The sequence below is a fragment of the Drosophila hydei genome, unplaced genomic scaffold, assembly GCF_003285905.1.
Source record: "Drosophila hydei strain 15085-1641.00,03,60 unplaced genomic scaffold, DhydRS2 tig00000090-arrow-arrow-pilon, whole genome shotgun sequence".
Classification (NCBI taxonomy): Eukaryota; Metazoa; Arthropoda; class Insecta; order Diptera; family Drosophilidae; genus Drosophila; species Drosophila hydei.
This window is the reverse complement of record NW_022045662.1, coordinates 1,977,086-1,998,470: the sequence shown is the minus strand read 5'-3', so window position 1 is coordinate 1,998,470 and position 21,385 is coordinate 1,977,086. Positions and strand designations below refer to the sequence as shown.

At 36.2% G+C, this 21,385-nt stretch overlaps 1 protein-coding gene across 10 annotated transcripts in view; it reads right to left on the bottom strand.

Moving 5' to 3' along the window:
- The window catches only part of LOC111598874 (guanine nucleotide-releasing factor 2), a 32,101-nt gene extending 10,808 nt beyond the window's left edge, over nucleotides 1–21,293 (bottom strand). For 3 of the 10 annotated variants that reach the window (XM_023314324.2, XM_023314326.2, XM_023314325.2), the window contains exon 1: nucleotides 824–1,258. In XM_023314324.2, coding sequence (XP_023170092.2) covers nucleotides 824–1,211 — 388 coding nt within the window. In that variant the 5' untranslated portion in view covers nucleotides 1,212–1,258. Of the gene's footprint in view, nucleotides 1–823; nucleotides 1,265–11,564; nucleotides 11,788–18,991; nucleotides 19,060–20,877 lie in introns of those variants that run through there. The other 7 variants (XM_023314328.2, XM_023314327.2, XM_023314331.2 and 4 more) reach the window with 6 other exon arrangements.
- Between the last annotated feature and the right edge of the window lie 92 nt (nucleotides 21,294–21,385).

The following is a 21,385-nucleotide window of genomic DNA, read 5'->3' as shown; positions in this document are numbered from 1 at the left end:
TTTCCATTTTAAAAAGAGTTTGGAGTACAAAGTATCTTTCGATAACTTAAATAAAGTTACCTTTCCTGTAATATCAATAGCTTTCGATAAAACTATCGATAAATCGCAGATTGAATTAATAAAAGAAAACGAGTGACTTAACAAACTGAAGTTAGCAGGTGAAATTTCAAATAGTTTTGATAGTTGCAAATGAACAGCTATCGATACAAGTGACTAATCGATAGATACTATGTAACAAATCGATAGGTAACATTGATGCAAAGTTAATTATATCTATTAGCATTACATATAAATACATTGTCGATCAAAATTAGTAAATCGATACCAGTTAGTAACCGATAGACTTAATCGATAACTCATTCGTTATCGATAACTCATTTTATACAAAAAAAACTAAGTGCAGTGAGTAGAACGAGCAGACACTAATCGATAAACACTTTGATTTTAACACATTGATCGATATTTAATTATCGATATTAACAAAATGAAATAGAAGCAATCTGAGCGCAAGGAGAACGAGTGGCTATAAAAACATTAATCGATATTTAGCTAACGATAACCGTTTTTCAAAACGACAGGTTAAGCACTTTGCTAATATGCCCCATTCGGTATAGGGTATGCAACATGTGCCGCTGTTATTTGATTTGCATGATGAACGACGGCAACCACACGGCAAACGAGCCAAAATGCCAAACGGTAAACGAACCACGGCCGCCCACCCAGACCCAAAAACAAATAATAGAAAACCCGCACATATGTAGAGTTGTGTGTGTGTGTATGTGTGTGTGTGTACATATGCATACATGTTGTAGCTTTCACTTACAGAGCAACACATTCTTGACCAGCAAATACGATGGTGTCAATGGTGTGCACAGAGGTGTTGCTGCTGGTGTGGTTAGTGTTGCTGGTGTTTCTGTTGTTGATAAAGCCAAACGTGGCAATTTTTTATATTCGCGCCTCCTGTGGAATTTGATGTCATGCAGCGTAGATTTGTTGTTGTTGTTGCAGCTGCCGCTGCTACTGCTGCCATTGCTATTGTTGTTGTTGTTATCGCGCTTTGACCAGCGCGCGCGCTGACTTTGTTGTTGTTGCTGCTGATCATGCTGATCATGTTGATCATCTTGCAACGGTTGCTTCACCGTATACGAATAGAAACGCCAGCGTTCAGCCAGCGCGCAGTCGCTCAAAAAAGTTTCATCAAATTGCGGCATTTTACAATTGCATAACAACAACAACAACAACAGCAACAGCAGCAACCAGCACACATAACAGGTGTTTAATCATATATATATATATATATATAAAGATATATGTGTATGTGTGTGTGTATTATGTTGTTAAGCGTTACATTCACAGCACTTTATGAGCTACAAAACTTTTTTTTTTTATCTTTTCTTTTCCTCCTTTTTTTTGGCACTTTTCAAGAGCAATTGTCGCCGCTTTTGCTCGTTGTTGTTTGCCAATTAAATAAATCAGAGAATTTATATATATATATACGCTTATATATATTTATATATTTAGCGAGCCGCGCGGCAGCTGCTGTCGTCAGCGTTGTCGTCTGGAAAGCGCACTGAACTATGAAAATCCGCAAAACGGCAATCGCCAGCAGCAGCACCAGCAGCAGCCCGAGCCAACCAAGCAGCCAGTCGCCAGGTCCGCTAACCAGCCATTAAGCAGCACCAGCCGCAGCAGCAGCAGCAACAGCAACAACAACACATGGCAGCGCATCAAATGGCACTCGCTCCCAACAAAACTTGACTAGAGAAGACGTAGACGTGAAGACTTGCTCGCGCAACAACAACAACAACAACAATGGCAAACATTGTCCGGCAACAACAACATCATCAGCAACATTTACACTCACTTAACATTCACTGATAGACAACAAAGCAACAACAACAACAGCAACAGTTTTTTTTTACTCTCGCATCAGTTGCTCTTGGCTCTCTGTTATCATTCAATTGTCAACTCTCTCCATACACTCGCTCGCTCTCCCTCTCCCTCTCTCTCTCTTTCTTTATTTGCAATTGGCAAACATAGCAACCATTGTATACCCTATAAGCAAATAGCTTAACAAGTATTTAGCACACTTCACAGAGAGAAACTTTACATATATAGAAACTTTATATATATTCCTAATTTCCGTCAGATTATGCATAACATCATAAAACCAAAATCTCTGTTCGTGAACTCAATTTCTCTATACACTTTACGAGTGTTTTAAAATGTGCTCATAAAATATTTAATGCCTAGTAGAAAATGCTAAAATGTTGACCCAGAAACAATCGATTAACACATATTATTGTGCTGTGAAGTTCTTGTCTATTTCCTGTAACAAATTAGAACATGTTTTCATATAACAAATCAAAGTTCAAAACTCAAATAAAAAAAAACACAAATTTATTATTGATTTTTATCGATTTTATGAAAAAACGTTATCAATGATTTGATAAATGTTGCTATAAGAAGGGACTATGTTTTTCAAAGTCACGCCTCCCGTTTGCTGCTGCATATAGGGTATTAGTTAGTCGCACACACCTCCCGTTTGCTGCTGCATATAGGGTATTAGCTAGTCGCACACACCTAGCCCTGGCATTAGCCTTCCTACACTTGGCATCCATATTATAGATTATTATTTTTGTTTTCTGTTTTTCTTTTTCTGTTCGCTGGCCCTGGGGCCCGGCTTGGAGTTTTTCTTCAATTTGCAATCGTGACTCGCCTTGAAATCATTTTATTGAAGCTGAGCACAAACATAATAACAAAAGGGAAAGATGCCGAGAGCCCATATAGCCGACATATACTACCCACTACATAAAACCCACAGACAAAAATAAGAAAAAAACCTCAATTGAAATTGAAGAAAAGTGAAAATAAAGCTGCGTAACTGCTTGAAGCTCGAGTTTAGCCGAGTTTTTTTTTTTCAGCAATTCAATCAAAATAAATAATAAAGAAAAATATGTAAATATGATCGAACCAAATATATACCCTAGGAATCCATAAATTGGGCATAGTTCATCGGGTTATAAATATAATTTAATATATAATATATATAGAGACCAGTTTTATATGTATTTAAATTTATAATTCATTCCACATTTACGTAGTATCTATTAGCTGTGCACACAGTTTACTTGATTCCCATATAGTAAACAATGATCATCATAAACAATGATTACTTTCTACTTCCAAGAAAAATCATTTTCTTTATTATGCAGATGGGAAACACATATTCTATTTATAGACCTCTTTCTATTCTATTAATAAATCTCTCGTATCAACTTATTGATCGTAATAAACTTATATATATATAATATAATTTTTGGTCGAGCTGTTTAGTTCCCGGTCTAAAACTCTGCAAGATACAGTATCACCCGATTGGATACGAAGTATAATTTCTGCCATATCACATATAGTATTTGACGATTTGCCACGCCCATAGTGGGAGGTATTCCGAATTTCATGTCTCAAATTTGAGGGACAGACTTTGCCCAAAGCCAATATACTCTTTTTCGCTTCGTGAACGAGCATAAGAATCAGACATGAAACGCTTTAAGTAGACAATTATACAACAACTTAGACTTAGATGAAGTATCTTAGAATTTGGCTTGAAAGCTTTAAGCTTTATACACGTATATATATTCTTGATTAGCATTAACATTTATCTAAGTCAATTTTAAACATAGTTATTTAATATTTACCATTTTCCTAGGAATATACTAAACAAACTTTAAGACTTAACATGCTATCAGTAGATGCTCGAATTCGGATCACTATCGTAAGAGGATCGATCTTCAATGAATAAAGTATATATATGAAAAAGAAGCGTGTAGAAGAGTATATATATAAATACGAACCAATAAACCTCAATAGAGCATTAGAGTATTTCAGCAACTACAACTGCCTAAAATTCAATTTGTGACGATCATTAATCACAAAATCGAGTTTCAAACAACATATATATATGTATATATATTTATATATTATGCACACACATATATATATTTCCATATAAAAATATATATTTATTCGTAACCAGAACCGTTTTGGCATCAATTTGAGACATTGGAAATTGGATCAGCAACGGGTTCAACCAGTTGGGTGGCATTAAACAGGTGAGAGATTATGGATTCTTGTTTCGGCATAATTTGGCACACATCCAATGATCATAATCAAGTTGGCCGATTATCGTCTTCTGTTTGTTTTTGTTAGTGTCGCTATGCAAAATAGTTGACCAATATTTGCAAGTGGCCTGCAGCTAAAGTGGACAACAGCTAAGTCGACCGACTGACCGATCGATCGATCGAACTGTTCAGCTGTAACCAGTTTGGGTGACAGCGGGAGAGCGAGAGAGAGCGAGGGAGAGACAGAGGGAAAGCCTTCTAAATGAAAACAAAACAGTGATTGCCATCTCTCAGAGAGATAGACAGAGCGAACTAAAAAGTCCAGCGGACAGCTGTGGAATTTGCGGAATGTGCGCTGTGTGTGTGTGTGTGTGTGCATGAGTGTTATGTGTTATGCTTTCTAACTGCCAGCAACGCGATTCACGATCAACAAATAGCCATAATCAACACTATTCCTAACAATGCGCAAAGCAGTTAAAAAATAATATTAAAAACAAGTGTTCGAGTGTGCTCGACTAAGCGATACTCCTTAGTGCATGGCAAAGTTGGATCTAGGTAAAATATGGGCTTGTATAAGTCTATATGGTATACTCAAATGTTTATATGATTAAGAGCAGCCTTAAAGTATACTATGAAATGGCTTTATCGCCACGTTTTCTCTTTGAAGAGTTTTCGAAAATATGAAAATGCCCAAAAATCCGTGCAAACGGATTATCTTTGTCTAACTGTAGCGTATACGCCCCATTGCACGCTATTTTTACGTGGCATAAAACGCAACTACATCAACTACATCAAATATGACATAATCTCTGTTGTTGACGCCAAAAACAAAACAAAAGAAAAGACAAAGCAACAGCAGAAGAAGAAGAAGCAGCAGCAGCGACAACAAAACAGCACGACAAACAAATCGTTAAAAGAAAAAGAAATAAGCGAAGAGGGAGGGAAAAAAACTGACACAACTTTTGACTTGGGTCGTAACAGTTCATTGATCATGACACGTTCTCATGCTGCACACACACGCGCGCGCTCACACACATACGCACACACACACACGTGGCTTTGGCATGCTGTTTTAGGGTTTAATTTGACCCTGTGCCATACAAACATACATTCAGCATGACGTCATCGCAGGTGCGGTCATCATGCAGGCATTCAATTCACTCAATTGCCAAACACCCTCGCCCTCGCCCTCGCCTTCACCCTCTCTCTCACTCTCTGTCTATCACTCTTACACACATTCTAAAGTCATGCATACTGCATGCATTTAAAATAAATAAATATTGTTCATTTAACGCGTGTGTATCACACACACACACACACACAGTTATTCATACTTTGCAATTTTTGTTTGTCAGCACTTCTTCTTCCTCGTCTTACACTGGTCAAAGCGCTACGTCACGGCTCGAATTATTTGTATATTGGCAACTAACAGTAAAAACAAGTTCAATTCTAATAATTCTTCCTTTTCACTTTTTCGCTTTTTGGGAAATTTTTTGGGATTTTTTTTTGGTATATTTTCGAGCACTATTTTGAGGCTGGCGCTTCTGTCGCTACGTTTGCCGGGCAACGGTTAGATAACTTTTGAGCAATGGCGCGCCTCATAATTAATAATGCGCTATATATGAGCAGCGAAATAACAACAACAACAGTGGCAACGAGAAAATGTGTGGAAGAAGAAGAAGCAGTAGAAAAGAACTCGGAACGCAAACGAAAACGAAACTACAAATTCAGAGCCTAGGCCAGAGAGCCTATATGGGAGATATAAAACAAAAAAAAAAAAAGAATGAAAAACAAAACGAAGCTAGCAGCGAGCTGAACTGTGTGGGCATGTCCAGCAGATACCCTGTAAACGGCTGGCACATACACAGAGCATATCAAATGTGAATCGGGCCTTGCTGCTCAAACGAATAAAAATTAAACTTTATCGACTGTTATCGTTCGCCCAAGCAACTATTTCGATCATTTTATATAGATTTTTTTTTCAATTTTTTCTGCCTGGCCAGCAAACAAACGCTTATACCCTATGCAAACATTTCGCTTATGAACTGGCTATAAAGAGAGGCCTACAGAGAATTTAATGACTGGCACAGCAAGTGTGAGAGTAAGTAAGTGTGCTTGTGTCTGTCTGTGTGCTTGTGCGGGTGTATCTCTTGACGGGTTGCACGTCACCCACAACAACAACAACAACAACAACAAAAGAGACAACAGCTATGACGTCGTCGCTCTAAGCTATGTTGTATATTACGATTGTGACCGTCATCAATTTAAACAACCAAACAAACTAAAACAAACATCGCGCAGCCTACGCAATCTTGCCACCCACCCGCCCATCTTATCATAGCTGCACAGTGGTATTGGCTCGATTTGCATGAGCGCATTATTGGCTATAGCTCAAAAACTGTCATCAAATTCTTGTCAAAAATGGTCGTCGATAAAAATGACTAAGCCATCCGAAAAAAGCAGACTGTTATAGAAGTCAAAGCTCCCATAAATTGTCTGTTCATTAGTCACGACTAAGCAAGCCCATCGCAAAATATCATTAGCATGATTCGCATGATCGTTGTCAATATCCTCATTTCCGTTAACATTGCTGTTTTATCATTCATAAAAAATATATGCATGACCCTAAATAACATAATTATGATTTATCTCATCATCGACATTATTAAAAGGCATAGGGAAAACCCCATCAGTGGCATTATTTTTGGACTAAGGTGGGTTAACGCCCGGTTTTAAGCTTAAGAATGAGGAGGCGACAGAGAGACAACTTGGTTGACGGTGCGTAAAGCTTCATGAAAGGAATCATCAACATAATCACTATTGTCATTAACGTCGTGCTCATCATTGTCATTGTCGTTAAGATTATTGTTTTTATTTTCATTGTCGTTGTCATTGTCATTGTCATTGTCATTGTCATTGTCATTGTCATTGTCATTGTCATTGTCATTGTCATTTTCATTGTCATTGTCATTATCATTATCATTATCACTATTATTATCATTACCATTATCATTATTATCATTATCATTATCATTATTATTATCATTATCATTATCATTATTATTATCATTATCATTATTATCATTATCATTATCATTATTATTATCATTATCATTATCATTATCATTATCATTATCATTATCATTATCATTATCATTATCATTATCATTATCATTATCATTATCATTATCATTATCATTATCATTATCATTATCATTATCATTATCATTATCATTATCATTATCATTATCATTATCATTATCATTGTCATTGTCATTGTCATTGTCATTGTCATTATCATTATCATTATCATTATCATTATCATTATCATTATCATTATCATTATCATTATCATTATCATTATCATTATCATTATCATTATCATTATCATTATCATTATCATTATCATTATCATTATCATTATCATTCTCATTATAATTATTATTATTATCATTATTATTGCTACTTTCATTGTTATTATAATTATATAAATCATTATGATTGTCATTGTCATTGTTATTAACATTAGCATCATCAGCGCTTCGACTGTGAAGCACATTTGCTCCTTTTAAAGAGAATATTCCTCTTAAGAGCAATACGAATATAGAGACATAGGCATTGAGAAGTGAGAGTCAAAGGCGCAAGAATATATATACCTCATACGTGATAGTCAAGCTATTTGTTCACATGCCAAAAAAATACAGGGTATACCAATGTAGTCTCTATATTTGCCTTTTGCCAAAGGGCTTAACATTTTTTTACTACAAGCCAAAGAAGAATGAAAGTTTATTTGTTGCTGTTTTTTTTTTTTTTTTTGGTGTTGCAAAGAAAACTTAACGCCTTGTCGACTGCCCAGAAGAAAGCCAAACACAAAAGTCAGACAATGGACAAGCCGAATATATGTGCACAGACATATATATATATTTTGTTATATAGTATATAGCTTTCAGGTATGCGAGTACATGAAAAGCGCTCAGGCACAGCGAGGTGGGCAACAGGTGAGCCAACAACAACAACAATTATGACATAGTTGGTTTGGTCGTTTAGAGCTCGAGACATGAAATGGAAATCTATAGGAAAGCAAAAGTGCTGAATGAATGTAAGTGAAATGCATAAACTAAAAGAAAAAGAAGAAGTAAAAAATAAAACAAAATAATAATACATGAGTGCATAAAGCAAGTCAAGACAGAGACAAACCCCCTCGGCCCCCCTCCCCACCACCCCTTCACACAATCAGCTAGTTGACAACGAGCAGGGAAAGCGCCGTGCCATACGTGACCAAGCGAACACCTAGTAATGTTATATATACATACAAACATGCATATATATATAGTTATTCATATAACATAGTTATTCAGATTTCACTGGGTTCTCGATACCACAATCATTTCATGCGAATATCTCACTTCTTCTTCTAGTTTGTTTATCTATTCATTCAATACATTCGAATGCTGAACGATTATAACAGCTTTTCACTGAATGCCATAGACAGTGGTAAGGAATATCCCTAATCTATAAATGGATTTTGTACTTTTTTAATACCCACATTGGGTAAATTAAATCCCAAATTAAGCTAACTAGAAATAATCGAGGAATATCCCTAATGCATCATAAATTGACTAACAAATTATAAATTCATTTTGTAGAATAACTTTTAATTTAAAATAGCAAAGGAATATCCCGAATGCACTTTTTGCTCGCTCACCAAATTAAAATTTCAATATTAAAGCAAATATTTTTGGCAAATTTAACTTTAAGGATTGAAAAGCCAAAAACGTTAAGCTCACTGGAAAATGCCAAAGGAATATTTCCAGGAAATCAAGCATTGATTTTAGCAGAATCAAATTTCCTTTAGCTTTAGAAGTCGTTTTATTTCATATTTGAAAGTGCCCTATGTTTCCACTGAATTTTAATTAAATTGTCAAGGCAATACGAAACACAAATCTAATTTGCCAAATATAAAACTATTCACATGGAAAGGTATATACATATATGTCTATATATTCCTTCCGAATGGCAACTGCCATCAAATGAATTTCATGCGAAATACAAAAATAATGCGAGTTACTATTTAAAAGGACATTCAATTGCGCTTTCACCTAGATATATACATATATCACAACTACCTACCTATATATATATATATATATATGTATAGAGGGAGAGAACGATGCACACATATGTGTTTCTAGCTTTTGTTCTCTTGTATAGTTGAGCTAGGAAAACTAGAAAATTAATGCAGAAAATTCACATTTCTAAGGAATCGGAACTGAATTTCATTTTACTTCTGTGTAATTTTAATCAACTTTTTATGGCCAGAGCAAAACGATTGAAAACAGCTTAGTGTCTTATTTTCCGAGTATGCATTGAAAATGGGTTTCCTTACATTTTCCTGTATTTTACTCGACTTGATTAAACTTGTGCATATGTATGTACATATAATTCAGGAGAATTCTGCTGCAGCAACTTGATATTAAATTTAAGTCACAAAATAATATATTTTTGTTGTTGTTTGCCTGTAATTAAAGGACTTATTCAAGGACACACAATTGGTACAGTCAATGCGGGAAAAATTAATTAAAAATAAAAACAAAGCAAACAGTTTTATTGAGAAAATTTTCATCACATACAAATCAAAATGAGACATGCATCTGTAAAGCATGAAAATATATTTATATCTGAAGGGTAGCCAAGCCATGTTCGTTTATCTGTCCAGAAATATTGATGTAATACCTATATGCCTTTGCAATTCGATATTTTTCAGCTATCACAAAAGTTACAGTAAGCATTTACTAATGTAAACCAAATAGTTAAGCCAACTGGCAGTAGGTGTGAAATACACCAATTGAACTACATATTGTACGTCTGTTCCACCATCTTCCCTCATGAGCTGGCATATTTGAAACATATAGGATATCTTTTAGTCAATCATTCCCAACAATAAACACTTTCAATATCACCTCAGCCTTCGCTGTTGGCAAAACCTAAAACTATTATCTTTAATTTCTAACTGTGGCAACACCCAATTATGAATCGAACAGGCAATGGAAGACGTTAAAAGAATTGATTCGTTGTTCGCATTGTAGCTGGCCTATACCCTAATTTTTACACTAAAATATCTGGTCAAGCGGCTTTGTTGTTGCTTTTAAATGGTTTGTCATTGTTGATTATCAACGGCTTTTGCACTTTGCTATCATTGGCCAAAAAATGGAATGAATGAGTGAGTGAGCGACGGGGTGAGTGAATGAGTGATGTTGAATGACAAACACATCAAAATGATTTGTCAAAATCATTGATAATACAATATGCTAGTTATACACATAAATATTTATGAGACTGGCCGCATTGGAAAGCGCTTTCACTGCGCGATTGTTATCGATAATCGAACTATTGTTACATTGCGATTGATTTAGAATCAAAAAATAAGTCTTGCCTATAGATATACGCGATCTATGCAAAAATTTCAGAAAAGTTTCATTTGAATTCGCTGCACTCAATGCTATCGTTATCGATAAAATGTCAACTGCCAACTGCTATATATTTCTATTGAGAATCATATGGTAAAAAACTTCTTTTCATTGATTTGTCTATAAATAGCCTCCCTATACATACACTTTTAATGTATACAAACTAAGCCAACACATTTGAAAATCGTTTCGTCTAGTTTAGACTTTCTCTCTTATCGATAACACACACATACATACACAATTACCAATTGCCAATTGTTATAAATTTTTATTGAGTCAGCATCCGGTTCCACTTCCAGCCGATTGAGCCGATTATCACAAAAGTTTGCCCTGCTCATTCAGCTGTGAGTGCAAAACAAATTGATCAATTGAGCGAGTCCGCCCTAAGCCCCACCCACTTCAACGACCATTCCAATAGCAAATACTTATGGAATACTCATGTAATGTATCTTTCTCATGGTCTAAAGGATGAGGGGGTATTAAAATATTGTTAGGCGCTGTATTAGACCAATATACGTATATCGATATAGTGTTAAATCGATAATTTGCATTAAAAGGTTACTCCGTATTAACAAATAGTACTTTAAAGCTCCAAATTGGACAAGTTTACTTGTGCTAAATGTACAAGAAAAACATTCAACAAAATACTATCGATTAAAATTAATCGATAACTGAGTTTGTTAAAGCGTTTTACTTGAAATGGTCTTTATATATACTAAAGCTTGAATCGATCGATAATTGAAATATTTTGTATCATCTTACGTCCCTCCCTTGCACTCCTTTAAAGCCCTATTTTCTAGTTAATGAATCGTTATGTAATTAGAATTAAATGCAATTTTAAGTCTAGCGTACGCAATAATTACATTCTTATCTATGAACACATTTATTGATCCGCAGCTGTCAAGGTCAAAGTTATTCCAACTTATCAATTAACGCCCGCCCACACACACACATTCCTTTATTTATTGATACATACGCATGTTGACTGTTCCGTTAGTTCTCTGCTCGTATGCTGTCGCTGACTCTGCCTCTGTCTCTGCCGATGGCAACGCATCATCAGCGCTAGCAGCGCGATTAAACGGACGCGGCTTGCGCTTTTGAAAGCGCAAGCGCAACTCCGTGTTTAGAACGCGCATCGTGCACGATCAGCAAAAAATTAATTTTATTTTTTTATTTTTTTTAATATATTTCAGCAATTTGCACTTTGCAACACTGTGAACGTTTGCCGGGCAACGGTTAGATAACTTTTGAGCAATGGCGCGCCTCATAATTAATAATGCGCTATATATGAGCAGCGAAATAACAACAACAACAGTGGCAACGAGAAAATGTGTGGAAGAAGAAGAAGCAGTAGAAAAGAACTCGGAACGCAAACGAAAACGAAACTACAAATTCAGAGCCTAGGCCAGAGAGCCTATATGGGAGATATAAAACAAAAAAAAAAAAAAGAATGAAAAACAAAACGAAGCTAGCAGCGAGCTGAACTGTGTGGGCATGTCCAGCAGATACCCTGTAAACGGCTGGCACATACACAGAGCATATCAAATGTGAATCGGGCCTTGCTGCTCAAACGAATAAAAATTAAACTTTATCGACTGTTATCGTTCGCCCAAGCAACTATTTCGATCATTTTATATAGATTTTTTTTTCAATTTTTTCTGCCTGGCCAGCAAACAAACGCTTATACCCTATGCAAACATTTCGCTTATGAACTGGCTATAAAGAGAGGCCTACAGAGAATTTAATGACTGGCACAGCAAGTGTGAGAGTAAGTAAGTGTGCTTGTGTCTGTCTGTGTGCTTGTGCGGGTGTATCTCTTGACGGGTTGCACGTCACCCACAACAACAACAACAACAACAACAAAAGAGACAACAGCTATGACGTCGTCGCTCTAAGCTATGTTGTATATTACGATTGTGACCGTCATCAATTTAAACAACCAAACAAACTAAAACAAACATCGCGCAGCCTACGCAATCTTGCCACCCACCCGCCCATCTTATCATAGCTGCACAGTGGTATTGGCTCGATTTGCATGAGCGCATTATTGGCTATAGCTCAAAAACTGTCATCAAATTCTTGTCAAAAATGGTCGTCGATAAAAATGACTAAGCCATCCGAAAAAAGCAGACTGTTATAGAAGTCAAAGCTCCCATAAATTGTCTGTTCATTAGTCACGACTAAGCAAGCCCATCGCAAAATATCATTAGCATGATTCGCATGATCGTTGTCAATATCCTCATTTCCGTTAACATTGCTGTTTTATCATTCATAAAAAATATATGCATGACCCTAAATAACATAATTATGATTTATCTCATCATCGACATTATTAAAAGGCATAGGGAAAACCCCATCAGTGGCATTATTTTTGGACTAAGGTGGGTTAACGCCCGGTTTTAAGCTTAAGAATGAGGAGGCGACAGAGAGACAACTTGGTTGACGGTGCGTAAAGCTTCATGAAAGGAATCATCAACATAATCACTATTGTCATTAACGTCGTGCTCATCATTGTCATTGTCGTTAAGATTATTGTTTTTATTTTCATTGTCGTTGTCATTGTCATTGTCATTGTCATTGTCATTGTCATTGTCATTGTCATTGTCATTGTCATTGTCATTTTCATTGTCATTGTCATTATCATTATCATTATCACTATTATTATCATTACCATTATCATTATTATCATTATCATTATCATTATTATTATCATTATCATTATCATTATTATTATCATTATCATTATTATCATTATCATTATCATTATCATTATCATTATCATTATAGGAGCAGGAGCAGGAGCAGGAGCAGGAGCAGGAGCAGGAGCGAGGAGCAGGAGGCAGGGAGCAGGTCAGGACAGTATCAGGAGCAGGATGCAGGAGCAGGTAGTCATTAGCATGATGCAGATCATTGTCAGTGGCATGGTGCAGGGCAGAGCAGGATCATGAGCAGGAGCAGGATCATAGCAGGAGCATTATCATTATCATTAGATTAGCAGTAGCAGTATCATTATCATTATCATTATCATTATTCATAGGATCATTATCATTATCATTATCATTATGCATTATCTATAGCAATTATTACATTCTCCTTATAATTATTATTATTATCCTTAGTATTGCTACTTTCATTGTTATATACTTATATAAATCATTATGATTGTCATTGTCATTGTTATTAACATTAGCATCATCAGCGCTTCGACTGTGAAGCACATTTGCTCCTTTTAAAGAGAATATTCCTCTTAAGAGCAATACGAATATAGAGACATAGGCATTGAAGAAGTGAGAGTCAAAGGCGCAAGAATATATATACCTCATACGTGATAGTCAAGCTATTTGTTCACATGCCAAAAAAATACAGGGTATACCAATGTAGTCTCTATATTTGCCTTTTGCCAAAGGGCTTAACATTTTTTTACTACAAGCCAAAGAAGAATGAAAGTTTATTTGTTGCTGTTTTTTTTTTTTTTTTGGTGTTGCAAAGAAAACTTAACGCCTTGTCGACTGCCCAGAAGAAAGCCAAACACAAAAGTCAGACAATGGACAAGCCGAATATATGTGCACAGACATATATATATATTTTGTTATATAGTATATAGCTTTCAGGTATGCGAGTACATGAAAAGCGCTCAGGCACAGCGAGGTGGGCAACAGGTGAGCCAACAACAACAACAATTATGACATAGTTGGTTTGGTCGTTTAGAGCTCGAGACATGAAATGGAAATCTATAGGAAAGCAAAAGTGCTGAATGAATGTAAGTGAAATGCATAAACTAAAAGAAAAAGAAGAAGTAAAAAATAAAACAAAATAATAATACATGAGTGCATAAAGCAAGTCAAGACAGAGACAAACCCCCTCGGCCCCCCTCCCCACCACCCCTTCACACAATCAGCTAGTTGACAACGAGCAGGGAAAGCGCCGTGCCATACGTGACCAAGCGAACACCTAGTAATGTTATATATACATACAAACATGCATATATATATATAGTTATTCATATAACATAGTTATTCAGATTTCACTGGGTTCTCGATACCACAATCATTTCATGCGAATATCTCACTTCTTCTTCTAGTTTGTTTATCTATTCATTCAATACATTCGAATGCTGAACGATTATAACAGCTTTTCACTGAATGCCATAGACAGTGGTAAGGAATATCCCTAATCTATAAATGGATTTTGTACTTTTTTAATACCCACATTGGGTAAATTAAATCCCAAATTAAGCTAACTAGAAATAATCGAGGAATATCCCTAATGCATCATAAATTGACTAACAAATTATAAATTCATTTTGTAGAATAACTTTTAATTTAAAATAGCAAAGGAATATCCCGAATGCACTTTTTGCTCGCTCACCAAATTAAAATTTCAATATTAAAGCAAATATTTTTGGCAAATTTAACTTTAAGGATTGAAAAGCCAAAAACGTTAAGCTCACTGGAAAATGCCAAAGGAATATTTCCAGGAAATCAAGCATTGATTTTAGCAGAATCAAATTTCCTTTAGCTTTAGAAGTCGTTTTATTTCATATTTGAAAGTGCCCTATGTTTCCACTGAATTTTAATTAAATTGTCAAGGCAATACGAAACACAAATCTAATTTGCCAAATATAAAACTATTCACATGGAAAGGTATATACATATATGTCTATATATTCCTTCCGAATGGCAACTGCCATCAAATGAATTTCATGCGAAATACAAAAATAATGCGAGTTACTATTTAAAAGGACATTCAATTGCGCTTTCACCTAGATATATACATATATCACAACTACCTACCTATATATATATATATATATGTATAGAGGGAGAGAACGATGCACACATATGTGTTTCTAGCTTTTGTTCTCTTGTATAGTTGAGCTAGGAAAACTAGAAAATTAATGCAGAAAATTCACATTTCTAAGGAATCGGAACTGAATTTCATTTTACTTCTGTGTAATTTTAATCAACTTTTTATGGCCAGAGCAAAACGATTGAAAACAGCTTAGTGTCTTATTTTCCGAGTATGCATTGAAAATGGGTTTCCTTACATTTTCCTGTATTTTACTCGACTTGATTAAACTTGTGCATATGTATGTACATATAATTCAGGAGAATTCTGCTGCAGCAACTTGATATTAAATTTAAGTCACAAAATAATATATTTTTGTTGTTGTTTGCCTGTAATTAAAGGACTTATTCAAGGACACACAATTGGTACAGTCAATGCGGGAAAAATTAATTAAAAATAAAAACAAAGCAAACAGTTTTATTGAGAAAATTTTCATCACATACAAATCAAAATGAGACATGCATCTATAAAGCATGAAAATATATTTATATCTGAAGGGTAGCCAAGCCATGTTCGTTTATCTGTCCAGAAATATTGATGTAATACCTATATGCCTTTGCAATTCGATATTTTTCAGCTATCACAAAAGTTACAGTAAGCATTTACTAATGTAAACCAAATAGTTAAGCCAACTGGCAGTAGGTGTGAAATACACCAATTGAACTACATATTGTACGTCTGTTCCACCATCTGCCCTCATGAGCTGGCATATTTGAAACATATAGGATATCTTTTAGTCAATCATTCCCAACAATAAACACTTTCAATATCACCTCAGCCTTCGCTGTTGGCAAAACCTAAAACTATTATCTTTAATTTCTAACTGTGGCAACACCCAATTATGAATCGAACAGGCAATGGAAGACGTTAAAAGAATTGATTCGTTGTTCGCATTGTAGCTGGCCTATACCCTAATTTTTACACTAAAATATCTGGTCAAGCGGCTTTGTTGTTGCTTTTAAATGGTTTGTCATTGTTGATTATCAACGGCTTTTGCACTTTGCTATCATTGGCCAAAAAATGGAATGAATGAGTGAGTGAGCGACGGGGTGAGTGAATGAGTGATGTTGAATGACAAACACATCAAAATGATTTGTCAAAATCATTGATAATACAATATGCTAGTTATATACATAAATATTTATGAGACTGGCCGCATTGGAAAGCGCTTTCACTGCGCGATTGTTATCGATAATCGAACTATTGTTACATTGCGATTGATTTAGAATCAAAAAATAAGTCTTGCCTATAGATATACGCGATCTATGCAAAAATTTCAGAAAAGTTTCATTTGAATTCGCTGCACTCAATGCTATCGTTATCGATAAAATGTCAACTGCCAACTGCTATATATTTCTATTGAGAATCATATGGTAAAAAACTTCTTTTCATTGATTTGTCTATAAATAGCCTCCCTATACATACACTTTTAATGTATACAAACTAAGCCAACACATTTGAAAATCGTTTCGTCTAGTTTAGACTTTCTCTCTTATCGATAACACACACATACATACACAATTACCAATTGCCAATTGTTATAAATTTTTATTGAGTCAGCATCCGGTTCCACTTCCAGCCGATTGAGCCGATTATCACAAAAGTTTGCCCTGCTCATTCAGCTGTGAGTGCAAAACAAATTGATCAATTGAGCGAGTCCGCCCTAAGCCCCACCCACTTCAACGACCATTCCAATAGCAAATACTTATGGAATACTCATGTAATGTATCTTTCTCATGGTCTAAAGGATGAGGGGGTATTAAAATATTGTTAGGCGCTGTATTAGACCAATATACGTATATCGATATAGTGTTAAATCGATAATTTGCATTAAAAGGTTACTCCGTATTAACAAATAGTACTTTAAAGCTCCAAATTGGACAAGTTTACTTGTGCTAAATGTACAAGAAAAACATTCAACAAAATACTATCGATTAAAATTAATCGATAACTGAGTTTGTTAAAGCGTTTTACTTGAAATGGTCTTTATATATACTAAAGCTTGAATCGATCGATAATTGAAATATTTTGTATCATCTTACGTCCCTCCCTTGCACTCCTTTAAAGCCCTATTTTCTAGTTAATGAATCGTTATGTAATTAGAATTAAATGCAATTTTAAGTCTAGCGTACGCAATAATTACATTCTTATCTATGAACACATTTATTGATCCGCAGCTGTCAAGGTCAAAGTTATTCCAACTTATCAATTAACGCCCGCCCACACACACACATTCCTTTATTTATTGATACATACGCATGTTGACTGTTCCGTTAGTTCTCTGCTCGTATGCTGTCGCTGACTCTGCCTCTGTCTCTGCCGATGGCAACGCATCATCAGCGCTAGCAGCGCGATTAAACGGACGCGGCTTGCGCTTTTGAAAGCGCAAGCGCAACTCCGTGTTTAGAACGCGCATCGTGCACGATCAGCAAAAAATTAATTTTATTTTTTTATTTTTTTTAATATATTTCAGCAATTTGCACTTTGCAACACTGTGAACAATTTGCAATCGAATATCGGAACTAATTCACTTTGCCATTTCCAAACAGAACAAAAACAAAAAGAAAAAAGAGTGAAGAAGAAGCACGCGCAAATCACGCAGCAGCAGCATTAACTGATGTGACATTTGAGGATCAGCGCACCGGGTGCTATTACCCTACCCCTAACTACATTCGGATGATATCATCACGGGGCGAGGTTGAGTAGCGCGTTTACTTTATTTTAATTTTCTACGGCTATTTTTTTTTTTTTGTAGTTTGTAAATATTTCGCGTGAGTCTAACTGAATTGACTTGACTGACTGTCTGTCTGTCTGTTTACTAACTGAGCAGCAGAGCTCTGTAGCTGCGAGCGTGTTGAGTGAGCGGCAACCAACGTCGCCGCCGCCGCCGCTGCCGCTTTTTACAATCTAATCGCGCGGCCAATGGGCGGCCATACGGCCCGCTGAGCACCAGCAACAACAACAATAACAACAGCAGCAACATTTGCACTTTCAATGAACTGCTCTCTTTTGCCCTATGTGTCTGTATGTGTGTGTGTGTGTGAATGATGCGACGCTTTGTTGTCTTTACTGCAGTAGCTGTTGTTATGGCTGTTGTCTATATACCCTGTACGCAGTAATATCTAAGGTATATAGCTTTAGCTCTACAGATGAACGGTTCGAGTAACTGTTTACGACACACTTTGCAACACTAGAAGTTTGTGTTTTATTTCGTTTATATGTTCATATATATCTATACTCATATTATCGGTATTCAAAGGAATTGTTATACTGTTTTCAAGATCAAGTTACGCCCACTACTAGCACCGAACACTCACAAATATATATTTTTGAAAACTGACAACTGTTTGAAAGTCATTTAAGGTTTTTAGAAATCAAATCAAAACTATTTTTGACACTATTTAACACTTTCGAACAGCGTATTGAGCTGCTCGTAATATTTTGCTCACTTAACTCTGACGTTGTTCTTGTTGTCATTGTCGCCTCATTATCGAACAGAGTTCTTATCAAATCAAAAAAAAAAAATTATAAAACGAAGTAAAATAAACTACTTACTTTTTGCAAGCCGCGCGCTGCGACGGCTGCTAACGTCTGAAACTTTGCACGGACAACAAACAATAAAAAGGGAGAAATGCGCGCAAAAACTGACTCGGCCAAAAAGCTCGAAGGCCGAAAGTCGAAAGCCCAAAAGTATGAAAGCTTACTTACAGTTAACTTACCCAGGCAAACGACAACAAGCCCTGCAAGGGAGGTTTGGAGCTCTTTCCTATGTGTGCGTGGTCTCCCTCTCTGTCCGTGTGTGAGTGTGTCTGTGTGTATGTGTTCATAAGATGTTGCTTATCTATCGATAACTTTGTGACTTGATTAATGGTAATTGCTGGTAGAGTTGAAAAGCTTTTGTTGTTTCTATTTTGAGCGTATGCTAGGCTCAACCTTAAGGGGGTGGGCGGCAGTTCGTTAGCTATCAACAATTGGCCTGTGTTTTTTAAGCTGCAGCCGGAATATCCCTAATGACCTTGGACATTTCGGACAGTTGCTGTTGTGTGGGCGGGTGGCTTGTCCTATCGCGCTTTTATCACTTAACTGATAAGCTTTTGATATAACATTAAAGCATGTAAATTTGTTTGCCTTAGCTGCTCGCAATTTGTGTAAATAATCTGGCAACATTAGCTGGGCAGCTGTGCGTGACCTTCAGCTCATACCGGGCGAAGTAACGTTGCCGGCTCATTGAATATTTGCATTAGAGATGAGCGCGGGTTGTCACCGACATACATACATACATATACATATATATATACATCGCATACATATGCTTATATAACTACACGTATGTATACATGACCAAATTTATAATGTAAGTTAGGAGTTTATCTTCTTTTTACTATTTTAATTATCCACTAACCAAATTTTTGCCTTTAAATATTTATATATTTATATCTATTTTTTGTATTGAAATTTAATATTCGTGAGGTGCTGATTTTCGTGTGAGACAGATCGCCTATGTGTGCCCATCTCCAATGCGAACTGCCAATTGGACGCAATTGACCCAGGTCAAAACTTTCCGAAATATGAGCAGTTAAACTGTTTTGGTTTGCTCAATTACCTAACGGTTTTAGAAGCTCGCCGTTAATTGAAAAAGCTGTAACTCTTTAGCCTTAACTAGAAATTAAACTTTCTCATGGATTTGCAATGGCAACTTGATTCTATGAATCAAGTTCTTAAATATCCTTCCAGTTAATTCGAAGCAAGCAAACGCGCGTCATAGGAAGCAAGTGCAGTGGGCACAGAAGGCGCGAGAGAAAAAGAGAAGAAACATTGAAATAAAATGCAGCCTAAGGAGTTGGCGTTGGAGGTGGGCGGCGGTGGCGTCAGAAGCCAACAGGCGGCTTGTGCTGGGCGTGTTCCGTTGCGTTGTACACACACATAGGTATATACATATATACATATATATACGATCACACACACATACAGACACGGAAACACGCACACAGGCACAGCCGTATTTCGTGGGCTACTTCAGTTTTCCCACTTTGCGAGGCGAAGGCACTAAAAATAGACTTGTTGATAAACCAACGGCATAAACCGAATGCACATTTTGGGCCAACGAAGACGTCAATGTGTGAGTGTGGGTGGGCAAAGTCAACGGGAATTAAGAAACAGGATTTTAGCTTTTGTCTAACTGTTGTTATTGTGCGTGCTTATTGTGAATCATTTGCAGGAATTAACGAACCCAGCAGCATGCACACATATATACACATGCAGATATACATACATATGCTGCTAATGCCGCTGGGGTAAGTATTTATATATATATATATATATATATATATATATATGTAAATATAGTTAATCTGATGTTGCAGGTGTTGGGTATGGGAATAACAAAATTTTAAGGCAACAATAAATATATCCTTATCTTGTTTTTTTTTTGGCTAACTCACCTATTTTGTGCAAGAGGCTCATTTTGTTTTCCTTAGCTGTTGACAGCATTGATTTTGTTTTGTATTTTCTTGGTGCCGCTTCTGCTGCTGCTCCTGGTGCTGGGGCTGGCCAGCGGCGCACCGTGTCGTTGCCTTCTGCAGCCGCACACCGAAATTATACGCATACGCACACATGCACATACGCAGAATTACAAACACACATACACTTGGCACACACGCACACCCGCAAAGCACAAGCGCTCGCGTCTTACGTTACTTTCACGTTATCACAATGCGTAATTGCGCTGGAACGCGTTCAGGTTGTACATTAACTTTGACATTGCAATGCAATCAACTTAATTCAGCTTCATTTAATAAATAACAAAAAAAAAATAATACAGTTTGCTGCAGCAGTTAGGGCAGCAAAGCAATCGATGGCACTATCGTTCCGTTACTATCGATACATGGGAGCCAGGGCATCTGAATCATTATTACGCTGTAGCCCTGCGATTGGGAAAGGCGCAGACTA